At 30.8% G+C, this 18,753-nt stretch overlaps 4 protein-coding genes across 6 annotated transcripts; 3 read left to right on the top strand and 1 right to left on the bottom strand.

The window, feature by feature from the left end:
• The first annotated feature begins 955 nt into the window (after positions 1–955).
• On the top strand, positions 956–2,865 carry LOC114411339 (CLAVATA3/ESR (CLE)-related protein TDIF-like). The gene is made up of 2 exons (XM_028375047.1): positions 956–1,293; positions 2,853–2,865. Exons 1-2 carry the CDS (start codon positions 956–958, stop codon positions 2,863–2,865), a joined length of 351 nt encoding a protein of 116 aa, XP_028230848.1.
• Positions 2,866–2,916: 51 nt separating this feature from the next.
• LOC114411533 (peptidyl-prolyl cis-trans isomerase FKBP13, chloroplastic-like) lies at positions 2,917–4,726 on the bottom strand. The gene is made up of 4 exons (XM_028375182.1): positions 4,592–4,726; positions 4,207–4,267; positions 4,060–4,128; positions 2,917–3,145 (listed from the first exon to the last, which is right to left on the bottom strand). Exons 1-4 carry the CDS (start codon positions 4,709–4,711, stop codon positions 3,081–3,083), a joined length of 315 nt encoding a protein of 104 aa, XP_028230983.1. The 5' UTR covers positions 4,712–4,726; the 3' UTR covers positions 2,917–3,080.
• A 520-nt stretch (positions 4,727–5,246) lies between these two features.
• On the top strand, positions 5,247–9,047 carry LOC114412706. 3 transcript variants are annotated; one of them, XM_028376710.1, is made up of 4 exons: positions 5,247–5,357; positions 5,890–6,157; positions 6,673–6,831; positions 8,835–9,047. In XM_028376710.1, the coding sequence occupies exons 2-3, from the start codon at positions 5,959–5,961 to the stop codon at positions 6,813–6,815; spliced, it is 342 nt and encodes a 113-aa protein (XP_028232511.1). In that variant the 5' UTR covers positions 5,247–5,357; positions 5,890–5,958; the 3' UTR covers positions 6,816–6,831; positions 8,835–9,047. The 3 variants fall into 3 exon arrangements, with proteins under 3 accessions (XP_028232511.1, XP_028232512.1, XP_028232510.1); XM_028376711.1 differs by lacking the exon at positions 8,835–9,047 and adding an exon at positions 7,487–7,504; XM_028376709.1 differs by lacking the exon at positions 8,835–9,047 and having other exon boundaries at positions 6,673–7,068.
• A 5,302-nt stretch (positions 9,048–14,349) lies between these two features.
• LOC114412705 (transcription factor bHLH89-like) lies at positions 14,350–17,349 on the top strand. The gene is made up of 3 exons (XM_028376708.1): positions 14,350–15,410; positions 16,357–16,749; positions 16,877–17,349. The coding sequence occupies exons 1-3, from the start codon at positions 14,385–14,387 to the stop codon at positions 16,979–16,981; spliced, it is 1,524 nt and encodes a 507-aa protein (XP_028232509.1). The 5' UTR covers positions 14,350–14,384; the 3' UTR covers positions 16,982–17,349.
• Positions 17,350–18,753: the final 1,404 nt, after the last annotated feature.

Raw genomic sequence — 18,753 nt, 5'->3', positions numbered from 1 at the left:
AATGTTTATTTTGGATAATTTCTATTGTGACAGACAAATTATGGTTGATAATCAATATTATCGTTATTATTATGTTTATTTTAAATTATGTTTGTCAATATATTTTTTAAGTGATTATTGTAATGTTATGTTTGTAATGATAAAAAGGCAAAATTTTATCCTAAAATTGTATTTTACCCTTAAATGAAAAAAAATTTCGGGTCTAACAAATTAGTCTAATACAAAAATAGTGATATTTAGGCCCAATAAAAAATTACTGATATTTTCGTCCAATAATGATAACTTATTGACATTTTGGTCCAATGGAACGTATTGATATTTAAGTTAAAAAAAAGTTACCGACATTTTTCTCTAATAAATAATTACTGACATCTATATCCAAAAATGATATCTTATTAACATTTTCTATTTCAGTGACAAATTCGTTTCTCTTCGTTTCTCTGTGTCACGTATGTTATTTTATTAACAGTGACGGACGAAAGTTAACGGTCGAATATATTTTTTGTTCCACTTTTTATATTTTCAGTGACTAAATTGGCACTTGCTTTATCGTGCCACCTGTGTGTGTAGTTTGTTTACTTTAGATTTGGATGCCATCATAACAATGTCATTGTTGCAATCACATTGGCACTCATCACAAAGAAGTTGAATATGACCATCCAGAAATTTTCATCAATCCCCGCTTTCCCTTTTCATAGATATTCAGTAGACTTTCTCTTTCTCTCTTTTGTATGTACCTAAACCTTCTTTATCATTATATAACATTAACTCCCACCATCTTCGCCAGAACAATTATCTACCTTCTCTTTGTCACCTTGTCTCCTTGAGCTCCAAAGAAAATTTCACCATATTTTCATATTCACATACCCAACCTTATCCCTTTTTCTTTGTTGATGATCACAATGCTAGCTATGCTTCTTGTTGGATGATTTTCATAAGGCACTTATTTTTTTGCATGGCTGGTGATACAGCATCTTCCTTCTCCACTTGCATGGCCCTCTTCTTCTCTTTGCTCCTACTTTCTCACTTCACTATGGCCATACTAGAACACAATATCTTTTCTCCTTCAACATCTAACAAAGAGGGTGTCAAGAAGAGGAACACCAAAGTAGTTGCTTCAGTAAGAGAAGAAAGTGAACAAAATTCCAAGAAGGATATGGCACTAGGAGAAACTAGCAAAGGCAGCATTCATGTTCCAAAGAGAGAGCACTCTCAACACTCTCAATCTCCAAATAGGATCTTCAATGCAAGTGCACATGAAGTCCCCAGTGGTCCAAACCCCATTTCAAACAGGTAAGTTCATTAGTAGAAGAAAGAAGATCAAAAAAAGAAAAAGAGAAAAAAAAAAGTATTATTACCAACCTAGAGGTGTATGGCTTTTAATTTTTTTTCTTTTACCTTTTCTTTTTCCCCCTTTTTTGGGTTTTGTTTTTGTCCATTTGCAAAGGATTAATTTGGATTTCTAAGGCTTCAAAGTAGTTTGATATCAGTGAAGTCTTGCTCACATTGTTGTTCTGAAACTGAAAGCATGATCATGTACCAATGATTTAAACATGAGAGGATGTGTATATGAGATTATATTATATACTTGTTGGCTTCATTATGTTATGTTATTGGACAAAAAGCAACGAGGGAAGGGACATGAATCACATGATGGTTCAAATTTGTAATGGTTTTGGGTGCTTTTGTTTATGACGAGGAGGTTGCTCATTGCACGCTATAGTGAAAGGAGAAATGAAGGAAAAGAGCAAGAAACCTCCCTCAACCACCATTGTTTTGCGTGAAAAAGTTTACATGGATTTGGCATCCAAAGTAGCGTATAAAGGGTCAATATCTTTCTTCCTCAATATCCCGAAATATCCTCACCACTTTCTCTGGAACTGCCTTGGTACCCTTTGTCCCATTCCTTTAAAAATTGAAGCAAAACATGGCAAGCTGTCTCAACTCTTACATCTCCATCCAGTGTCTCTTTCTTGTTCGATAGTGGTAGCATAGTACATACACATACCTATCTTGTTCATCAATCATTAGAATCTGACAAACTTAATTGGAAAAAATTACTGGTTAATTTTAGTTGTTTTTCCTTGTCTAAATGGTGTGTATTGTGTTTTTGGTAGCTATATCGGTACACTTGAATCATGATTTCAAAAGTTGGGATAAAGCTACCAAGATTCCAAAGTGATAAGCATCATAAGCTGTCCTTTTACATTCTGTGGGATGAAATACGTCCACATTTCAAACAATTTGTCAGAAGTTTACTGAATTCGATGCTAAATGTAATAGAAGCAATGCATGGAGGGACATTTTCGACCGCATTCCATCTCATAAAAACATTAAACTCAAAATTTAGATGTTGTTTAGTTCGAGTAAAGGTTTTCTATTTTCATTTTGTTTAATATTATTCAAAAGTGTGTATAAGAAATGGTAAAAGTAAAACCAACTTTTTGTTGTTTTCTGTTCTTATTTTTTGTTTTCACTTTTTATTATATAAACTTCAGAAAATAGGAAACAAATATAAGTTTCAAATTTAAGTACATAGCTAGCTAGTAAGAGGAGGTATGTTAGATATCTTTAGGCAATGAGACATGATTTGGCCTTCACTTTTGATTGCAGGGGGTCTTGTCACTTTAATAAGTTATTAGGAATCAATTTAACTGCTTTGTAACACTAGGACTCAGGATAGTGTTTGTCATACAAAAAAAGAGATAAAAAGAACTGGTTGCTTGCTTTGCCAAAAGCAATCAAAGTGCTTTGACAGCTTTCCTTTTACCGACTGTTTTCTTTCTTTGGTTATTTCTATTTTCTTCAGCATTATTTCCCCTCTTTGTTTGAACTTTGAAGTGGTTTTTCAGTGCTGAACAGTAGCTCATAACTGTTCAACATTTGGGGACAATTTCTATACTAATGAAATCAAAGCTGTATAGTCAATAACATAGCACGTTTATTACTTAGTCAAGCATTTATCAAGTAATTTTTAGTTTAACAATAATATTAATTGTAAAATTTCTCCTATATGAAATCTAAGCTCCAAACTTCGAACAAAAAGAAGGGCGCAATTTGCCAGCTCACGGCTTTGTAAATCATGCTTTGCTAACGAACTCCACGTCAAACAATAATACCGAATCAGGAGGAATGATACATGAACCTGCATCAAACTAGCTAGGCATAAGTTTTTGCTTGGCTAAGAAAAATGGTAAGAGAAAAATTCATGCAGAAAAAGAATACGTGAAAGTGTTCCGTGTGTATAAGGCAATGCATAATTCTTAAGATTACCACTATTCTAATCAACCGCTAAACCTAGTACCAATTTAGATTCATTAATAAAACAGAACATTGGTAGCCTACAACAGCTTGACATGCTTTCCTTGGTTCAAGTTTCTCTACGGAATTTGCTGTACATATGTTTTCACTAGTTTTATAAACATCTTTCTACAGAGATATATTCACCCCCCCCAAAAAAAACTTTCTACAGAGTCACAGTGATATGTCTTGGCATGGTTTTTCCTTAAGAACTTAATTTAATTTAATGGTTCTCTATTAATGAGAAATAGCTCCTGGAAATTGTATATTTAACAAGTCCATGTAAGTTTAACAGAGATATGTTAGCAGCGACTAGCTTGTAATATAAAGCAATGTCACTATTAGAAGAAAAAATTCCCAACAAAATATCATTTTCTTAACACCAAGTGTGCATTTTTCTTATTTATTCTCCTGGACTACTAAGTGAACAGGAAAAAAAACAGAAATAGAGCTGCCATTGAGTCCATTCTTTTATTCTGCATTGTTATGCCACTTGCCTGAGTGCCACAATCATCACCCTAAGCTCTTGTTTATTTAAAATTAAGCAGACCCTAAAGTAACCAGTACTTTCCTTTAGAGTAACACTATAAATTAATACCAATTAAAGATAAATAATAACATAATCTTTAATCGTCCAAGTTTCACAAAGTGCAAACCAACCAACAGCAAACAAATTTTCATCTTTATTTTCCACATAAATATAATGTCAAAGAAAAAGTATTGTTTAGCAGCACAGAGCTAAAGGAAAAGAGTACTTGCCTCCTCTACCACCAGCCTCTCTTGAGCCATATCCAAGTTCTGGAGGAATCTTCCGTGTACGTTTCCCTCCTATGTTAGGAAAAAGTAAACAATTTTACCTTGGCATGTCATAAAACATTGAATTTACACAGATAATAAGAAAGGTACCTGCAAGCATGGGAGGAACTCCATCACCTCCTATAATGCCTTCATCCCAACCTTTAATGACCTATTTGATTAATGGACAACTTTTAATTCCAGAACATGACTGTACATAAAGGGTACTTTATAATATGACTACTTATGACTGGTGGCGCTCATTAAATAAACATGGAAATTTACTCTATGGTTTTCATTAACAATCCAAGAAGGAAAATTTATTGACTTTGCTAATAACTATCTTAAAAATCATACTATATAATACATAATCTCTTATTGGTTCAGTGTTAAAACTTTTACATTGACACCATTAAACTCAATAAGATTTGTTGCCAATGTTGTATATTGCTGCTTTTAGTTACAAACAACATAACACATTAACTATCATACATACCTCTCCAACACCGACGCGAAAGCATAGTGGCTTGCCACGATTGTAGCTGCTATCGAAAACTTTCCCATTCTCCAATCTCCCCACATAATGCGCCTGGAAGCAAGTATATTGGTCAAACATAACATAGGACTTTACCCAAAGTGGATATTGTGTGAGTAAATGACAAAAATGTCCAAGCTCAACATAAGTTGAGTGTGAACTCCTTCACTACCACACGACATTTTGTCTCACCATGCCATCATGAATATTAATTAAGTTGGATGTATCATACACACATGACACAAACAAGGTTTTCTTTAGACCAAAATGGATCAAAAAAAATTTGAAAAACCAAACTATACAGGAACCAAAAGTATTTTAGCTGACATATTAACAAGAAATAATCTCAGTAAAAGAATAATTTTATTCTCCTTATTTTTTTTAAAAAAAATTCTTTTAATTTTATTTTCGAAAATTATTTCCTAAATTAGTAGATTTTATTTTTTGACGAAAACAATATAATAAATGTAATATAGCTTGAAAAACATGAAGGGCTGTCCCCGATAGCCCATTCCAGTTTAATAACCCATCCCAATTTTACAATCTAAGATAGGCCCATTTATAATTCTTTTGGGTTAAAAGACTATTCTGTCCTCATGCAATTTCCCTTCTCATATAACCTACCAAAGCTGCACAGCAAAACACCGCCTCTTTCGTAAAGCAGAGTCCGCATACGCCGTTTGCATTCGCTTGAACTCTGTTCTGTTGCCTCCACAAACCAAACCAGGTATTCGAACCCACTTATTCTTACGTTCTTGCTCTTTATATTATGCTTCATTTTCAGTTTTTCTTGAAAAATAAAAAAATTGTTGGGTTTGTTTAAGTATTATGATTTTAGGGTTTTTCCTCTGTTAGTTCCAGTTCACTTCCAGATTAATATATTCTGGCTACCTATATATTTAGTTTGATCAATTATATGTGACCTTTCTCGAAGTTAAAAACATAAAATGCAGAATTTTGTTCATCCAAAAGAACTTTGATAAATTCATAATGCTGGATTCATTCTTGCTGTTTCTTTTTTATCTGCTTGATATGGATGCTGGTTTCTCGTGGAGTTCATTTGTCGCCAGATGTTATTGAAAAAATAAGAAATTAAAATAAATTCTAAACATATCTGAAACAATGGAGTTTATTTAAATTAATTTTACTATTTGATCCCAACATTAGAATTAAGTAAATAAAAAATTGAGTTGAATTACTAATTACTAATGAGTTTGATTCCAAACATTAATCAAAAAAATGAATTCCATTCCAAACAGGCCCAAGTAGTACAGTGAAAACGAAATTGAAGTATAGCTAGGTGAAAGGAAGTAGTCAAGTACAAGAGAATGGCGAAGTCATTGAGATCAAAGAGGGAGAAGAGGCTGAGGGCTATTCGGAGGGAGATTGTTGAACCTTTCTATGACAAGAAAGAAGCTGCTAAGCTCGCTGCCCAAGAGGCCGCCCTTGCCGCACCTAAGCTGGAGGTTCCTTCGAAACCAAATACTGCCATGGAAGCGTCCACTTCCACTAACAACACCAACATGGGTACCTCATCGCTTCTTTTACTTCATAGTTTATGACTTTACTCCTTCTCTCTGCTTTGTTTATGCGAAATGTGTGGATTAATATGAATTTCCTGAGTAATTTTGATCATATGTTGATTTTTGTGAAAGAATGGTATTTGTATATGTGTCAAAATGCATTAAACAGAGTGAAATTGATCTTGTACTATTTGTTACTATGCTCCCCATCAATAAGCTAAGAATTTAATCGGTGGGTTCTTTTCTTCTAAATGCCAAAGAGCTAAGCTAATCGGTAAATGGCCATTTGTGCCGATTGGAACTGTGTTTAAGATATGTTGTTGCTTGCTTTATCCTGCTTATCATTTGTGATCTTTCATAGCATCTACTATATGTTTGTGAAAGCTATGTTGCAAAATAAAATATTTTGTTAAAGATAAATCCACAATTCTTACCTTTTTTTGTTTATCATTTTCTTTTGGTATCTGATTGCCTCGCAAGAACAATCTAATATCCCCTATTTGTTTTTAAATTTGCCAGATGTGGAGATGGCTGATGGCAGTCAAAGCATGGCTTCCTTAAAGCCTGTTGGTGGAATAGGGAAGAAATCCAAAAATAAATTGAAATTGGCTAAAAAGAAACGCCGTGGTAATGGAAAGATCAGGAGAAACCGTAAGATTTGACTCCAAGTAAAGAATGGTAAGGATACCTCATTTATGTCCAACATGAATTCTTACATTATATCTTTCCATTGCACAATTAGTTTTTTATTTAAAAATATAGCCATCAGATTTGTATTTTGAGGAACTCTAGTTATTCAATTATCAAGTTTTTAATATTTAACATTATATTTAACTAGATTAGATTGATCTGTTTAAAAGTTTGTAAGTAGGTCCCTGAATTTATTTTCATCTGAAGCATGTTGAATATTTTTTATTCCCGATTGTCTTAAATAGCGACCTATTTGAAAATTTTCAAATAGTTTTTTTTATTATTTTATAGTTCCTTTAACTATTTGTGATTTTTAAATTTATCTTTGCAGTTTACCTAAGGACCCAATTATAAACTTTTAAAGTATACGGAAATTTTTTAATTTTTTAAAAATAGTTCAAGGATAAGATCAAATTACACCAAGTATTAAATTTTGTTAATTGATACCTTTAATACCTTTTGACAAGAGTTAAATTTTATTGATTCAACAAAAATCTATAAAATTTTATTCAATTTAAAGATTAAAAATACTTTATTTCCTTACTTTAACATGTAATATAATATTGATATAAGTAAATTTCTATTATTATATTACATATAAATTTGTCCAAATTATCTAAAATTTTGTATACATGATCGGCAGGACAATATAACATGATTCAGTTATTGAATTAATAAAATTTATCTTCTGGCTTCTGTGAAAAGCTATCAAAGATGTCGTTTTACCAAGTTTGATAGCTGGTATCAGTCGATTCTGTCCTCTATGTGTGTAATTGTGTATATTGGTTTTGTTAACCACTTTCCTTAGGATAATGATTAAGGAATTAATGTATAGAATTTTTAAAAAAAAAAAATTGCGGTATACATTAATAACATCAGATGTCATACTTTATTCTGGTATGATGTTTTTAAAAAAATCAGATTCATAAATATAATAAAAGAATGCTAAATGCATAATATCCAACTATTTAATGTATGCATTCATATGTCTTTCATTAAAACCCATTATCCTTCCCCTAATACGTAATAATAAATATGCATTTAAAACACACTTTCTAATAAATGTTCAACTAATCAATAGAATTAAATGATATTTTAGAGAAAAAAATTGTTTCAAAATATATATCACTTTACAAAATTAATGTTACATTAGATACTTTTTTCTAAGATTATTCTCAATGAATACTTCGCGGAAGTAGTGTATAAGAGGAGTAAATGAGTTATTAAATAAAGAGATAAATAATATATTAAAAATTTACCTAATATTTCCTTTAAAATTCAACAAATTAATTACATTCCTAAAAACTTCCTGTCAAAAGCATAAATTGTAGCGACACATCATCTCAAAATCATATCAGCAAAAAGTGATTTTAATTAAGAAAACAAAATAATAAAAAGATTATGTTGAACACAGTGGTGTCTAGGAGCTTAGGTGCCTAGAACAAATGGTTTATACCTATATATAACAATCGGACATTTTATACCTATATAATTATTATATTATGTTATAATGTAATGATAATTATAATACATAACAATGTTTTATAACGTGAACACACTAGCACTTATTCTCTTTATCAATTACTCATAATACGATAGGTTATTATAATTTATTATCTAATTATGCTCACGTACTGCATACGTTTAATATACTAGCTAATTTTTAACAGGATAAATATATTCTGAATGATATGATAATTCAAAACCTAATATGATAGTAAGCCCTGATAATATTTCAACCAAGTAAAACGTCATAATTAAATAAATTAATTACTATTTGTAAAAAAAATTAAAATTAGTTTTGTTCGGTTTTCTTTTCCAAATGTTTTTTATATAAATTTATTTAATAAAGTTATTTTAATAAAGAATATATTTTAATAACTCTGGCCTTTCACAATCCTCATCTAATTGTTCCTTGGCAGAATATATAGATGGAATATTTGTATTGAAATTACGCAATGTATGAATTTTATTGTATCTCACATATACAGGGAGGAAAACGTATGCGCAGATAAGTTGGCTAACTTAGGATTCATGCACCTGGGTTTTACTTGGTGGAATTCTTTGCCCACTAGCCTTAGCTTCATGAGCCTTTCTTTAGAGATAGAGTAGACCTTCTTAATTATTGCTTCTGTTAATGTTTCTTTGTCCCCCACCTTGTTTTCTTTTTTTCTCTCTTTTTCTTCAATAAACTTTTGTGATTAGCAGTATAAGATTCATGAACACATTTAAAGGCAAGCATACCCTATCAAGATAATAACAATGGATAGAAATCAGATATCAAACCCAAAAAGAACTAGTTATGTTACCAAGCAGTAGAGAAATTCAATAGTAATCAAATGCTGAAATATAGGTTTTTAATTCTTTTGCAATTAGAGACTGAAAATCAGTATCTAAAATGAATTAATTGCAACTGAAAATTCAATTTGTAAAATGAGTTAATAGCAATTGTAAAATCAGTCTCTATTTATATTTCAATTAGAAACTAAAATGTTCGGTCTCTGATTAAATAAATACAACTTTTAAAACAATTAGCCACTGAAAAATCGGTCTCTAATTAAAACTCAATTTTGTGCCATAATGACCAATTTAGATACTTTAATATTTAGTCTCTACATCAGTTTCCAAATTAATATCTATGACAAGTCAATATTTTTGGTCTCTAAATCAGTCAATATAATAACAAGTTAGAGACATAATTCGAAAAGATAGAATATTAATATTATTTGTAGAGTTTATCAATGTCACAATTTACTTCGAATATTATTGAATTTTCTAGTAAATGACAAACTTATCATTTTTTTCATCTATAGAAAATTATTGCACCAAAAATTAGATAGATTAACTCATATTACTTGATCCATAAAAAAAACCTCATTACTTGTTTTCATTTTTCAACCAGGAAACATAAAAGGGATGGAGAAATATAAGAAACACCCAAAAATTAAGAAACAGAAAACACTAAAAATCAAATTGTTATTAGAAAAAGGAGAATAAGGCATTCCTATAAGTTGGTTTAACTTACCAACCTGCATGGAGAGGAATTTCTTGCTGTTGTGAGGGACCACAAGTGCCGTTAATTATACATTTTAGAATTCAAGCTAACGCGCTTTCTTCTGCAATCACCTTTTGTGTGAGCTGTGGTATTCTTTCTTTTTCCTTTTCTTGCACCTCGTCATTGCTTCTGCGTAATTGGCAACTTAATTTTTATTTTTTCTCTCTCCTCTAAGATATGTTATCAATGAAGAAAACAAAAACAACATTTTCATTTTAATATTTTTAAATCATGTTTATACTTGCTTAGAAAAAATAGAAAGAAATATTTTAGAATGTATATTTTTTTACTACCTAAAAGTGTAAAAACAATTAATATAGATTATATATATATATATATATATATATATATATATATATATATATATATCGTTACTACATATAAAATGTATAATTTATTTTATATTAAAAAAAAATCTTTCACTTTTCACATGACACACACTTATTTATATATATATATATATTGTACATACGGACGAATCCAGGAATCTATTAGTTGGATTTTTTCTTTCTTTCTTTATGATTTTTTAAATATTTAACTTCTAATAAATAATATTTTGAAAATATATATTAATTTTACACAATTTTACATTAATTATCACCTAAACTATTGTTATAATAACAACAAACACAAGTAACTTTTTACGGTATCTAACATTAACAGTCACTGTTTGGTACCATATAAAATTAATTTTACACGATTAAACTAACTAACTTAAAAAATACATATGTATTAATGTATATACATAAGAAGCACTATAAGAGGGGTTAGGACTCTTGCCTGCCCTCTAATTCCGTAAGTGATCATATATTATCACTTTTTCAATTTTTTGGGGTGGGGGAGAGAGAATCCATTTCTAATTACTGATATAATGTTAAGGCTTTTTTTTTTAATTATTCAACTCCAATTACTGTTAATTTCTAGAATAAGTTAAGAGGTAATGACAACTCGATTTATATTCGTTCTGTGTTTAATTATGGTTAAGTTCAAGTAACAATTGGTTCAACATTCATAATTTAAGGTTGAATATTTTCTCCAAAATTTGCAATATTGTTGTTGTCTGGCTTACTTGCAGGGTTATTTTGACCTGAGGCTTTTTCAAAACTTTTTTATGATTTATTTTGTCATGATAATCATTATATCACTTCTTAATAGCATCTACTATCAAATTGGTTTTAAAATTTTAGAGTCCCATCGGGTGTTTCAATTTATTGACAGTAAAATTTGTTTCCAAAATTATTTTTTATTTGATGATGTACGTTGTTCAAAATCTTATGAAATGGTTTCACTGGTTGATTCTAAATGGTAGCATGAAGACATAGAATTAAATACTCTTTGAACTTCGTAGCCGGCAGAATTTAATTTTCAGTTAATGACATATATATGAGTCAAAATCTTAATTCTTCAATTTAATAACTGAGATATTAATTTGCTTATAAGTATGAATAACCCACTTTAATTTGGTTATAAACAATATGAATGCCTTGTAACAAAAAAAATAAAATATGAATGTCATAATAAAATAACTTGGCAAGATTGAATATTTACAAGAATTTGAAGCAAAACATTGATATTATTCGATTAACTTGAAGAAAATCAAATTGCGCAAAATTAACGAATAAATCAATGAAGGGACTTGATAAAGAAATGTAAAATTAATTAAAGTGAATACGATGAACTAATTCAAAAGAAAGAAATTGAAAAGGAGGTAAGCAGTAATCAAAATAGATAATGAAAATAAAGCATGTAAAATCAAATCAAAATAAAAGTAAATAAGGGAAGAGAAAAAGATTATATGTACTAATAATGTAAAATTACATTATGATATTTGTTGTTTTATGATGATTATAAAGAAGGCTTAAGTGCATCAATGAGGTTACTCTTGTACCGTGAAAGAAGATTTTACACTGTTGATCTCTCTGTTTTTTAAATTAATGGTCAAGATTTTCTTTTCTTATTTGCTTTCTCACTTTTTCTTGTTTTACCATTTGTTTTCTCTCTCCTCACTCCTGGCTCTATAATCACCCTTCATCTTCCTCTTTCTTATCCATCGTTGTGACAACCATGTGGCAGCATTTCGTTTTTTTTTATTTATTTGTGGCTAGACAAACAAAATTAGATAACCAAAACATGGATAAAAACATATAAAATTCAACCAACAACAATTACAATTGGAACAAAAAATACGCACAATCATATTTGCAACAAAAAATATGCATAGAATTTGGAACTAAAAATGAATAAAATAGGAAATTTCATTACTATTTTATTAAAATTAGTAAAATTTATTGTAATTTTTAATTTCTACGTAGAAACTTTAAAAGATAGTTAAAAAGGAACGCAGAGAATAGTTAGTTGCAGCTCCTGTGTATGTGTTTACATACAGACACATTAGTTTCAGTAATAAGGCGAGTTCTTTTATCTGAATATGTTATAACACACATCACTCATTTTTTTCTCTTCTCTTCTCTCCTTTCCTATTATAAATAATAACATTACTCAATTTTCAATATCCATATTTCCTTTCCATGCCCCAAACGTATTAAATAATATATAATATTTTTAGCCATCTGTTACACGTTACAGTTGAAGTAGGAGACAGGACAACGTATGAGTTTAGGACATTGTTTAGGAAAGAAATGTATTTGTCCATCTCTCATAGAAGAATTCTAAAGAGGCAGTTACAAAACTGGATGCCCGGGAGGCATAGGGCACTGCTGTACAAAAAAGATTGGCAGCATTGAATATGGAAAATTATGGAGAATATATAATAATATCAATTTATAGGTGAATGTAATCTAAACTCTATTTTATTAGAATATTTTAAATTCAATTCACCGGCACGAATAATTATATATTGTGAATTTGATTCAAATTTATAATTTGAAGATTACAAATGAAAGTTTTCTTTTATTTACAAATTTATATGTTTAATTAGTATCATGCATATGTTAGGTAAGAAATGGGTTTGTTTTTTCATCAGAAATCCTGATAGATGAAGTGAGGTTAACCTTGGGTACTGTGGTGATGATATGTAAGAAATTATAAAATATGGGAGATTTTTTTTATTATAAAATGCGTAATGTATTGTAAAGCAACTCTTCATAATCTGTAAGTACCAATATACCCCCACACCAAAAAAAAAAAGGATTTGTACTTACTTGAATTAAGAAGTTATTTAATGTATGAGAAAGGGGAAATTAAGAGATTATTAGTAAAGGTAAGTAATTATGGAGAATTGTGGCACAGAGGAGTTTAAAAATGTTTACAAATATTATTCTGTAATTTTGTTTTGATAATAATATTTTCATCCGTAAATATAGTTATTTAATCGAATCACGTAAAACTTGTGTAATGGGTTTATGATGCATTTGCTAATTACTTGCATTTACCAAAGCAGATGGCAAAGGGGATGCAGATGGAACATTTTGTAGACATTTATAGCTTATCTTATTAAATAGTAAATACTTTGTTTTATGAGCATTAATGTTAGAACAGTAATTCGATAGAATTTCAGAAATTATTAGAATGCATTTTTTCTTTTAATGAAGTGTTTTTCTTTTTCATGCCTGCAATCAAGATTAACTTACAAATTTATGCCGGATTAAACAGCTTTATCTTCGCAATAAATTAATAAATTGTTTTGCCTGTAATTTAAGAACATGGTTGTGAAAAACTTACATGAGTGATTTATTATTCTTCCATAAATATATTTCAACTTATTTCAACACGATAATTTTTTTGTTTTTTCTGAATGAGACTATTAAATCAAACCTTACTACCTAAAATCTCATTTTAACCAAGTTTAATCAAATGTGTCTCAACTATAAATGGTAATTCCTCTAAAAAACTATAAATGGTAATTAAAAATTTATCGTGAAACTGAGCATGTGGGCCCCTGGAAGCAAGAATCTGACTGAATTGCTTGTAACTGAACGACCCCTTTTTCTTCCAATTCCGATGCCTAAAAATAGATTAAACTATACATTGAGATATTTGCCATTTTTAAGTACCCCCATCGTTCCTACCACCTTCTACTTTGTCTCATCCTTTCTCACAACAAACTCTATCTTAGAAAAAGAAAGGAAAGAATTCCAAATCCCTCTGTCCCACATTGTCTATATGAAACTACTGTTTCCTACTCTTCATATTGTTTAATTTTATTTCCTTCTAGTATAGGTAATTTACAAGTAATTACTTTCTTGATTCAATGGCCTCAAATTTTTAATTTGGTGCTAGCTAGAACCACCTACAGCAAAACAAGATTCAAATGATCAAATCTCAAACATATTTTTCAGTGAATGTTCAAATTCTGTTATGTCTTTTTCCTTTGTTTTTCTTTTCCTTTTCTCTTTCTTGGGTGATATTTTTTGTATTCACTCACATAGTATGTTCTTTTTGTTTAATTTTAAATATCTGATTCTGTTGATTTGTGTCAACTACTACTGCAGATAGACTAACGAGTACAGGAGGAGACAGGCCAAAAATGCATGAGCAAACCGGTTGCTTTGATCCCAACACAATGGGAGAAAGTATACCCTTTCTAAAGGATAACTTTCCTCAAACTCTACCTCCATCACCTATAGTTGTAGGAAACACCACAAACAGCAACAATAATAGTCTTGAACAGAATCTCAGGCTTTCTGTGGAGGAGCTCTCCTATAACCATCACTACCCACAACACCAAGAAGATCATGTCTCCACCTATGTAAGTGGAGTAACTGCCACATCTATTGAAATCCCACATCCACAACATCTAGGTTTGAACATGGGAAACTCCTACATCAACAACAACAACAACATGGATAACCATTTGGTGCAAGAGGTCATTGATGCCTATCCCTATCAGCTGTCCACTTGGGACCCTGCTACTGTTCAGGAATTACAAGACATAGCCTATGCTAATCACACAGAACAACAACAACAACAACAACAAAATGAACAACAATTTCAGCAAATTGAGACTCAAAACTGCAGCCAAAGTTACAACAACCCTTCTTCCATACTAGACCCTCCTTACCCTTCACCAGATCTCCTAAACCTTCTCCACATGCCAAGATGCTCAGCCTCATCTTTGCTCACCAATCCCTCCATTTGCCTCACAAACCCAACTCAGAACACACCAAACTTTCAGAATCCAATGGCCTTTCTTGGAGACCTTACAATAGGATCAGAAAACACAAGTGCATCCTCAGTTTTGTATGATCCTCTATTCCATCTGAACCTGCCTCCACAGCCTCCAGCACTCAGAGAGCTGTTTCAGTCTCTCCCCCGCGGCTATAGCTTGCCAACCAACTCAAGGAATGGCTCACTCTTTGCTGGAGGGGATGAGATGGAGGGTGATGGGAGCCAGCTTGACATGGGAGTGCTGGAATTCAACAGGGTCACACCTTCTGTAGGCAAAGGAAGGGGAGGCAAAGCTACCAAACACTTTGCAACTGAGAAACAAAGAAGAGAACAACTCAATGGAAAATACAAAATCTTGAGGAATCTCATCCCAAGCCCCACAAAGGTATACACCATCTATTCTATGATTTTTCTAACTAACAAATAACATGCTACATCTTTTTTTTCTGGTTCATTATGTTTTTAATCCCTAATAGAACACTTTCCCTTTTTAGTTTCTAACAAATTGTCTTCTTTTGATCTCTTATTCATGAAAACATTGTTATCAAACTCTCGAGTTTACAAGTTCATTTACCCTCTTTGAGTTGACCCGTGAGTAAACTCTTTTTTTAGTAGATTCTTGATAGATTTTATAAATTTTAAGTAAATTCGGTAGACTCTCGAGTTTATCACCGAGTCAACAAGTCAGCAAGTTAAAAAAATTAAACCAAAATATAAGTCATTTTGGGTTATTTTCTATTTGTTTAGTGTTCAACATACTTTCATTTAGTGTGTTATTCTCAAATAAAAAAATTCTCAGCTTTAATAACATCAAACTCTTGTTCTCTACTAATATCAAACCCTCGATGAGAATTATCTATCACTACTATAACATCTACAAGTTACTATCTAGTAGTGATGCGTTACTAGACTGTTTATTTAAGTATTGTGAAATTTATGATTTACTATTTTGTTTTATTATATTGTTGAAATATTTAATTGGTATGTTATTTATAGATAGTTTGTTATTAATTTTATACGAAGTGGACTCTTACGAGTCAAGTCCACGAGTCAAGTTTATGAAACTCTCACAAGTCTACGTAAACTCTCGAATTTGATAACTTTCATGAAAATATGTCAGATAGAGTCCTTGTCCTTCACAAAAATTTATTTTTTGGGGTTTCTTGTTTATGAAAATATGATAACTTCTATAAATGGAAGACCAAAAGATTTATTTTTGAAGAATTAAAAGTGAACAATGTTCTATCTACATGGACTAAAAATATATTTTAACTTTTTTTTTTCTATGGATCAACTGATGAAGCTTATTGGTTGGGTTTGGTTTAACACAGATTGATAGAGCATCTGTGGTGGGGGATGCCATTGACTATATAAGAGAGCTGATTAGAACTGTCAATGAGCTCAAACTACTGGTGGAGAAGAAAAGATACGCTAAGGAGAGGTACAAGAGGCCAAAAACAGAAGATGCTGCTGAGAGCTGCAACATAAAGCCTTTTGGTGATCCAGATGGGGGCATAAGGACCTCATGGCTCCAGAGGAAATCCAAAGACAGCGAGGTTGATGTCCGGATCATCGACGATGATGTCACAATCAAACTCTTCCAGAGGAAGAAGATTAACTGCCTGCTGTTTGTCTCCAAGGTTCTGGATGAACTTCAGTTGGAGCTTCACCATGTTGCAGGTGGACATGTTGGTGAATATTGCAGTTTCTTGTTCAATAGCAAGGTTGGTATTATTTCACTTGACATAAAAACTAACTAGGTAGTTATAATTATAAATTCCTTGCATGAATAGAATTGTCACATTGTTGTTGTTGTTGTGTGTTTAACTGTGACTTGTTTCACTGAGGTAGATAATGGAAGGTTCTTCAGTCTATGCAAGTGCCATAGCCAACAGGGTGATTGATGTTCTGGACAGTCAGTACACAGCAGCAGTTCCACATACAAACAGCTATTAGAGAAGGGGAGGATAGTGTCAAGATCAGCCACCAAAGGTCTCTATTAATTGATTTTGACATGTTTGAAAAGTAACTTATAGTAATACTGGTTATAATGATATAGTATTAACTAATAAGTTCACGGAGACACTCGGGAAATAGGGAAATTTACAAGTTCAACAGTTTCAGACTTTCTGATTCATGATATAGTTTCTCCAATTATGATACTAAGTTATTGTTTAACTTTCTTTTTTCGGAGGAGGATTAATATACAGGTTATTTTGGGTTAGTGCTATCAAAAAAAGGTCCTCTCTTTTTGGTATATTTTGGCTTTCTATTTTAATTTAGCATTGTACCTAAACAAGGACATGAATGATTGAATGCTTTATTTTGTTGCCACGACTATTGGTTAGTTGAGTCATGCTTGGCTTTTTCTGGTTTTGGAAAATAACTACTTTATTATAGTTGCAACTTTCAACTTTCACTGTTTTCTGTTTCCACGAGAGATTTGCCAATGACATAAAATTTTCATTGCAGGAAAACACTTTATGTGAAAATCTTTTTTTTTTTTTTTAATAAGAATTAGTACCAACAACCTAGCAGTTTTATTAACTAGTTTTCACGTCTATTGCAATTTCGAATTTGGGCCGAAGCAGCAGTTACAAAATATTCAGTTGTCATACTATTTGTGCTTTGTGCTGCAAATCAATACAAAAACATCTCTGATGAAGCGCTAAAAGTAGAGAAACTGCATTGTCATGCTAAAACCACAAAAATAAAGTGAAATAAAATTGAAAACAAACTATAGGAATCAGCTCCTGAAATTAAGGTCCTGGACAAGACCAACTTATGTCACTTATCACCTATCAGTTTAGTTTTTTTTGTTTTTGTTTTCCTCTCTCTTAGAGGAACTAATTAGTATCCCTGAAATATATCAATACATTTTATGTAAGGTTTTCCTGCCACGTGAAAATGTGATATACAAATTTACCCATATAATTTAAATATTGGTACACTTTATCTTTTTTGTTTAGTGGGTTGGTACATTTCATCTAAAGTATAACATTAAAATATCATATCATTAAGTTTATAGAGTATTAAAAAATGTGATATAACATTAAAATATAGACCTCTTGGTGAATAGTATATTACATCACGAAAAATTTATCGCCTGCATATTTAAATGTAAATATTTTTATCTAAAATCAAAGACTAACAATATACATATAAAATTTCATAAATAATTTTATAATAAATATAATATTTAAGATAGAAATTATAATTATAAATACATCTAATATAAATGAGAAGTGCAACTTGTTGAAAGTAATAGAAAAACTGAGAAATTTTAGTTCAAATTAATTGTGTGGCTTATGATTTTAGAATGTAGTATAGATTTTAGATTAAGTAAAAGAATGAATAAAAAGGTAAAGAAATGAAATTAAACTATACCCTGAAAAAGATGATGACAATTAAGAAGGAAAGGAGGGTAAATAAGTAGTTTAACTTATAACTAAATACAGATTGACTGAATGAAATAGTAAGAAAAGGAGGGCAATTGACTTTGATGAATAATAAATCTTGAAGGTGAGAAATGTTTAGTGTATGATACGGCGATAATAGTCTACATTCTGTTTATAAAGTGAATGGATTAAATTGATAGAGTATTAAAACAATAATACCGTATTATTAACATTTTTGTGGACTACAATTCGAAATACAGGTCTATTCCAAGAGAAATTAACCTCTAAATAAATTAAGAACTCAATTTTTTTTAAAAAAAAAATGGGGAT

Source organism: Glycine soja, chromosome 5 (genome assembly GCF_004193775.1).
Source record: "Glycine soja cultivar W05 chromosome 5, ASM419377v2, whole genome shotgun sequence".
Lineage (NCBI taxonomy): Eukaryota > Viridiplantae > Streptophyta > Magnoliopsida > Fabales > Fabaceae > Glycine > Glycine soja.
This window is presented reverse-complemented; position numbering and strand designations above follow the sequence as displayed.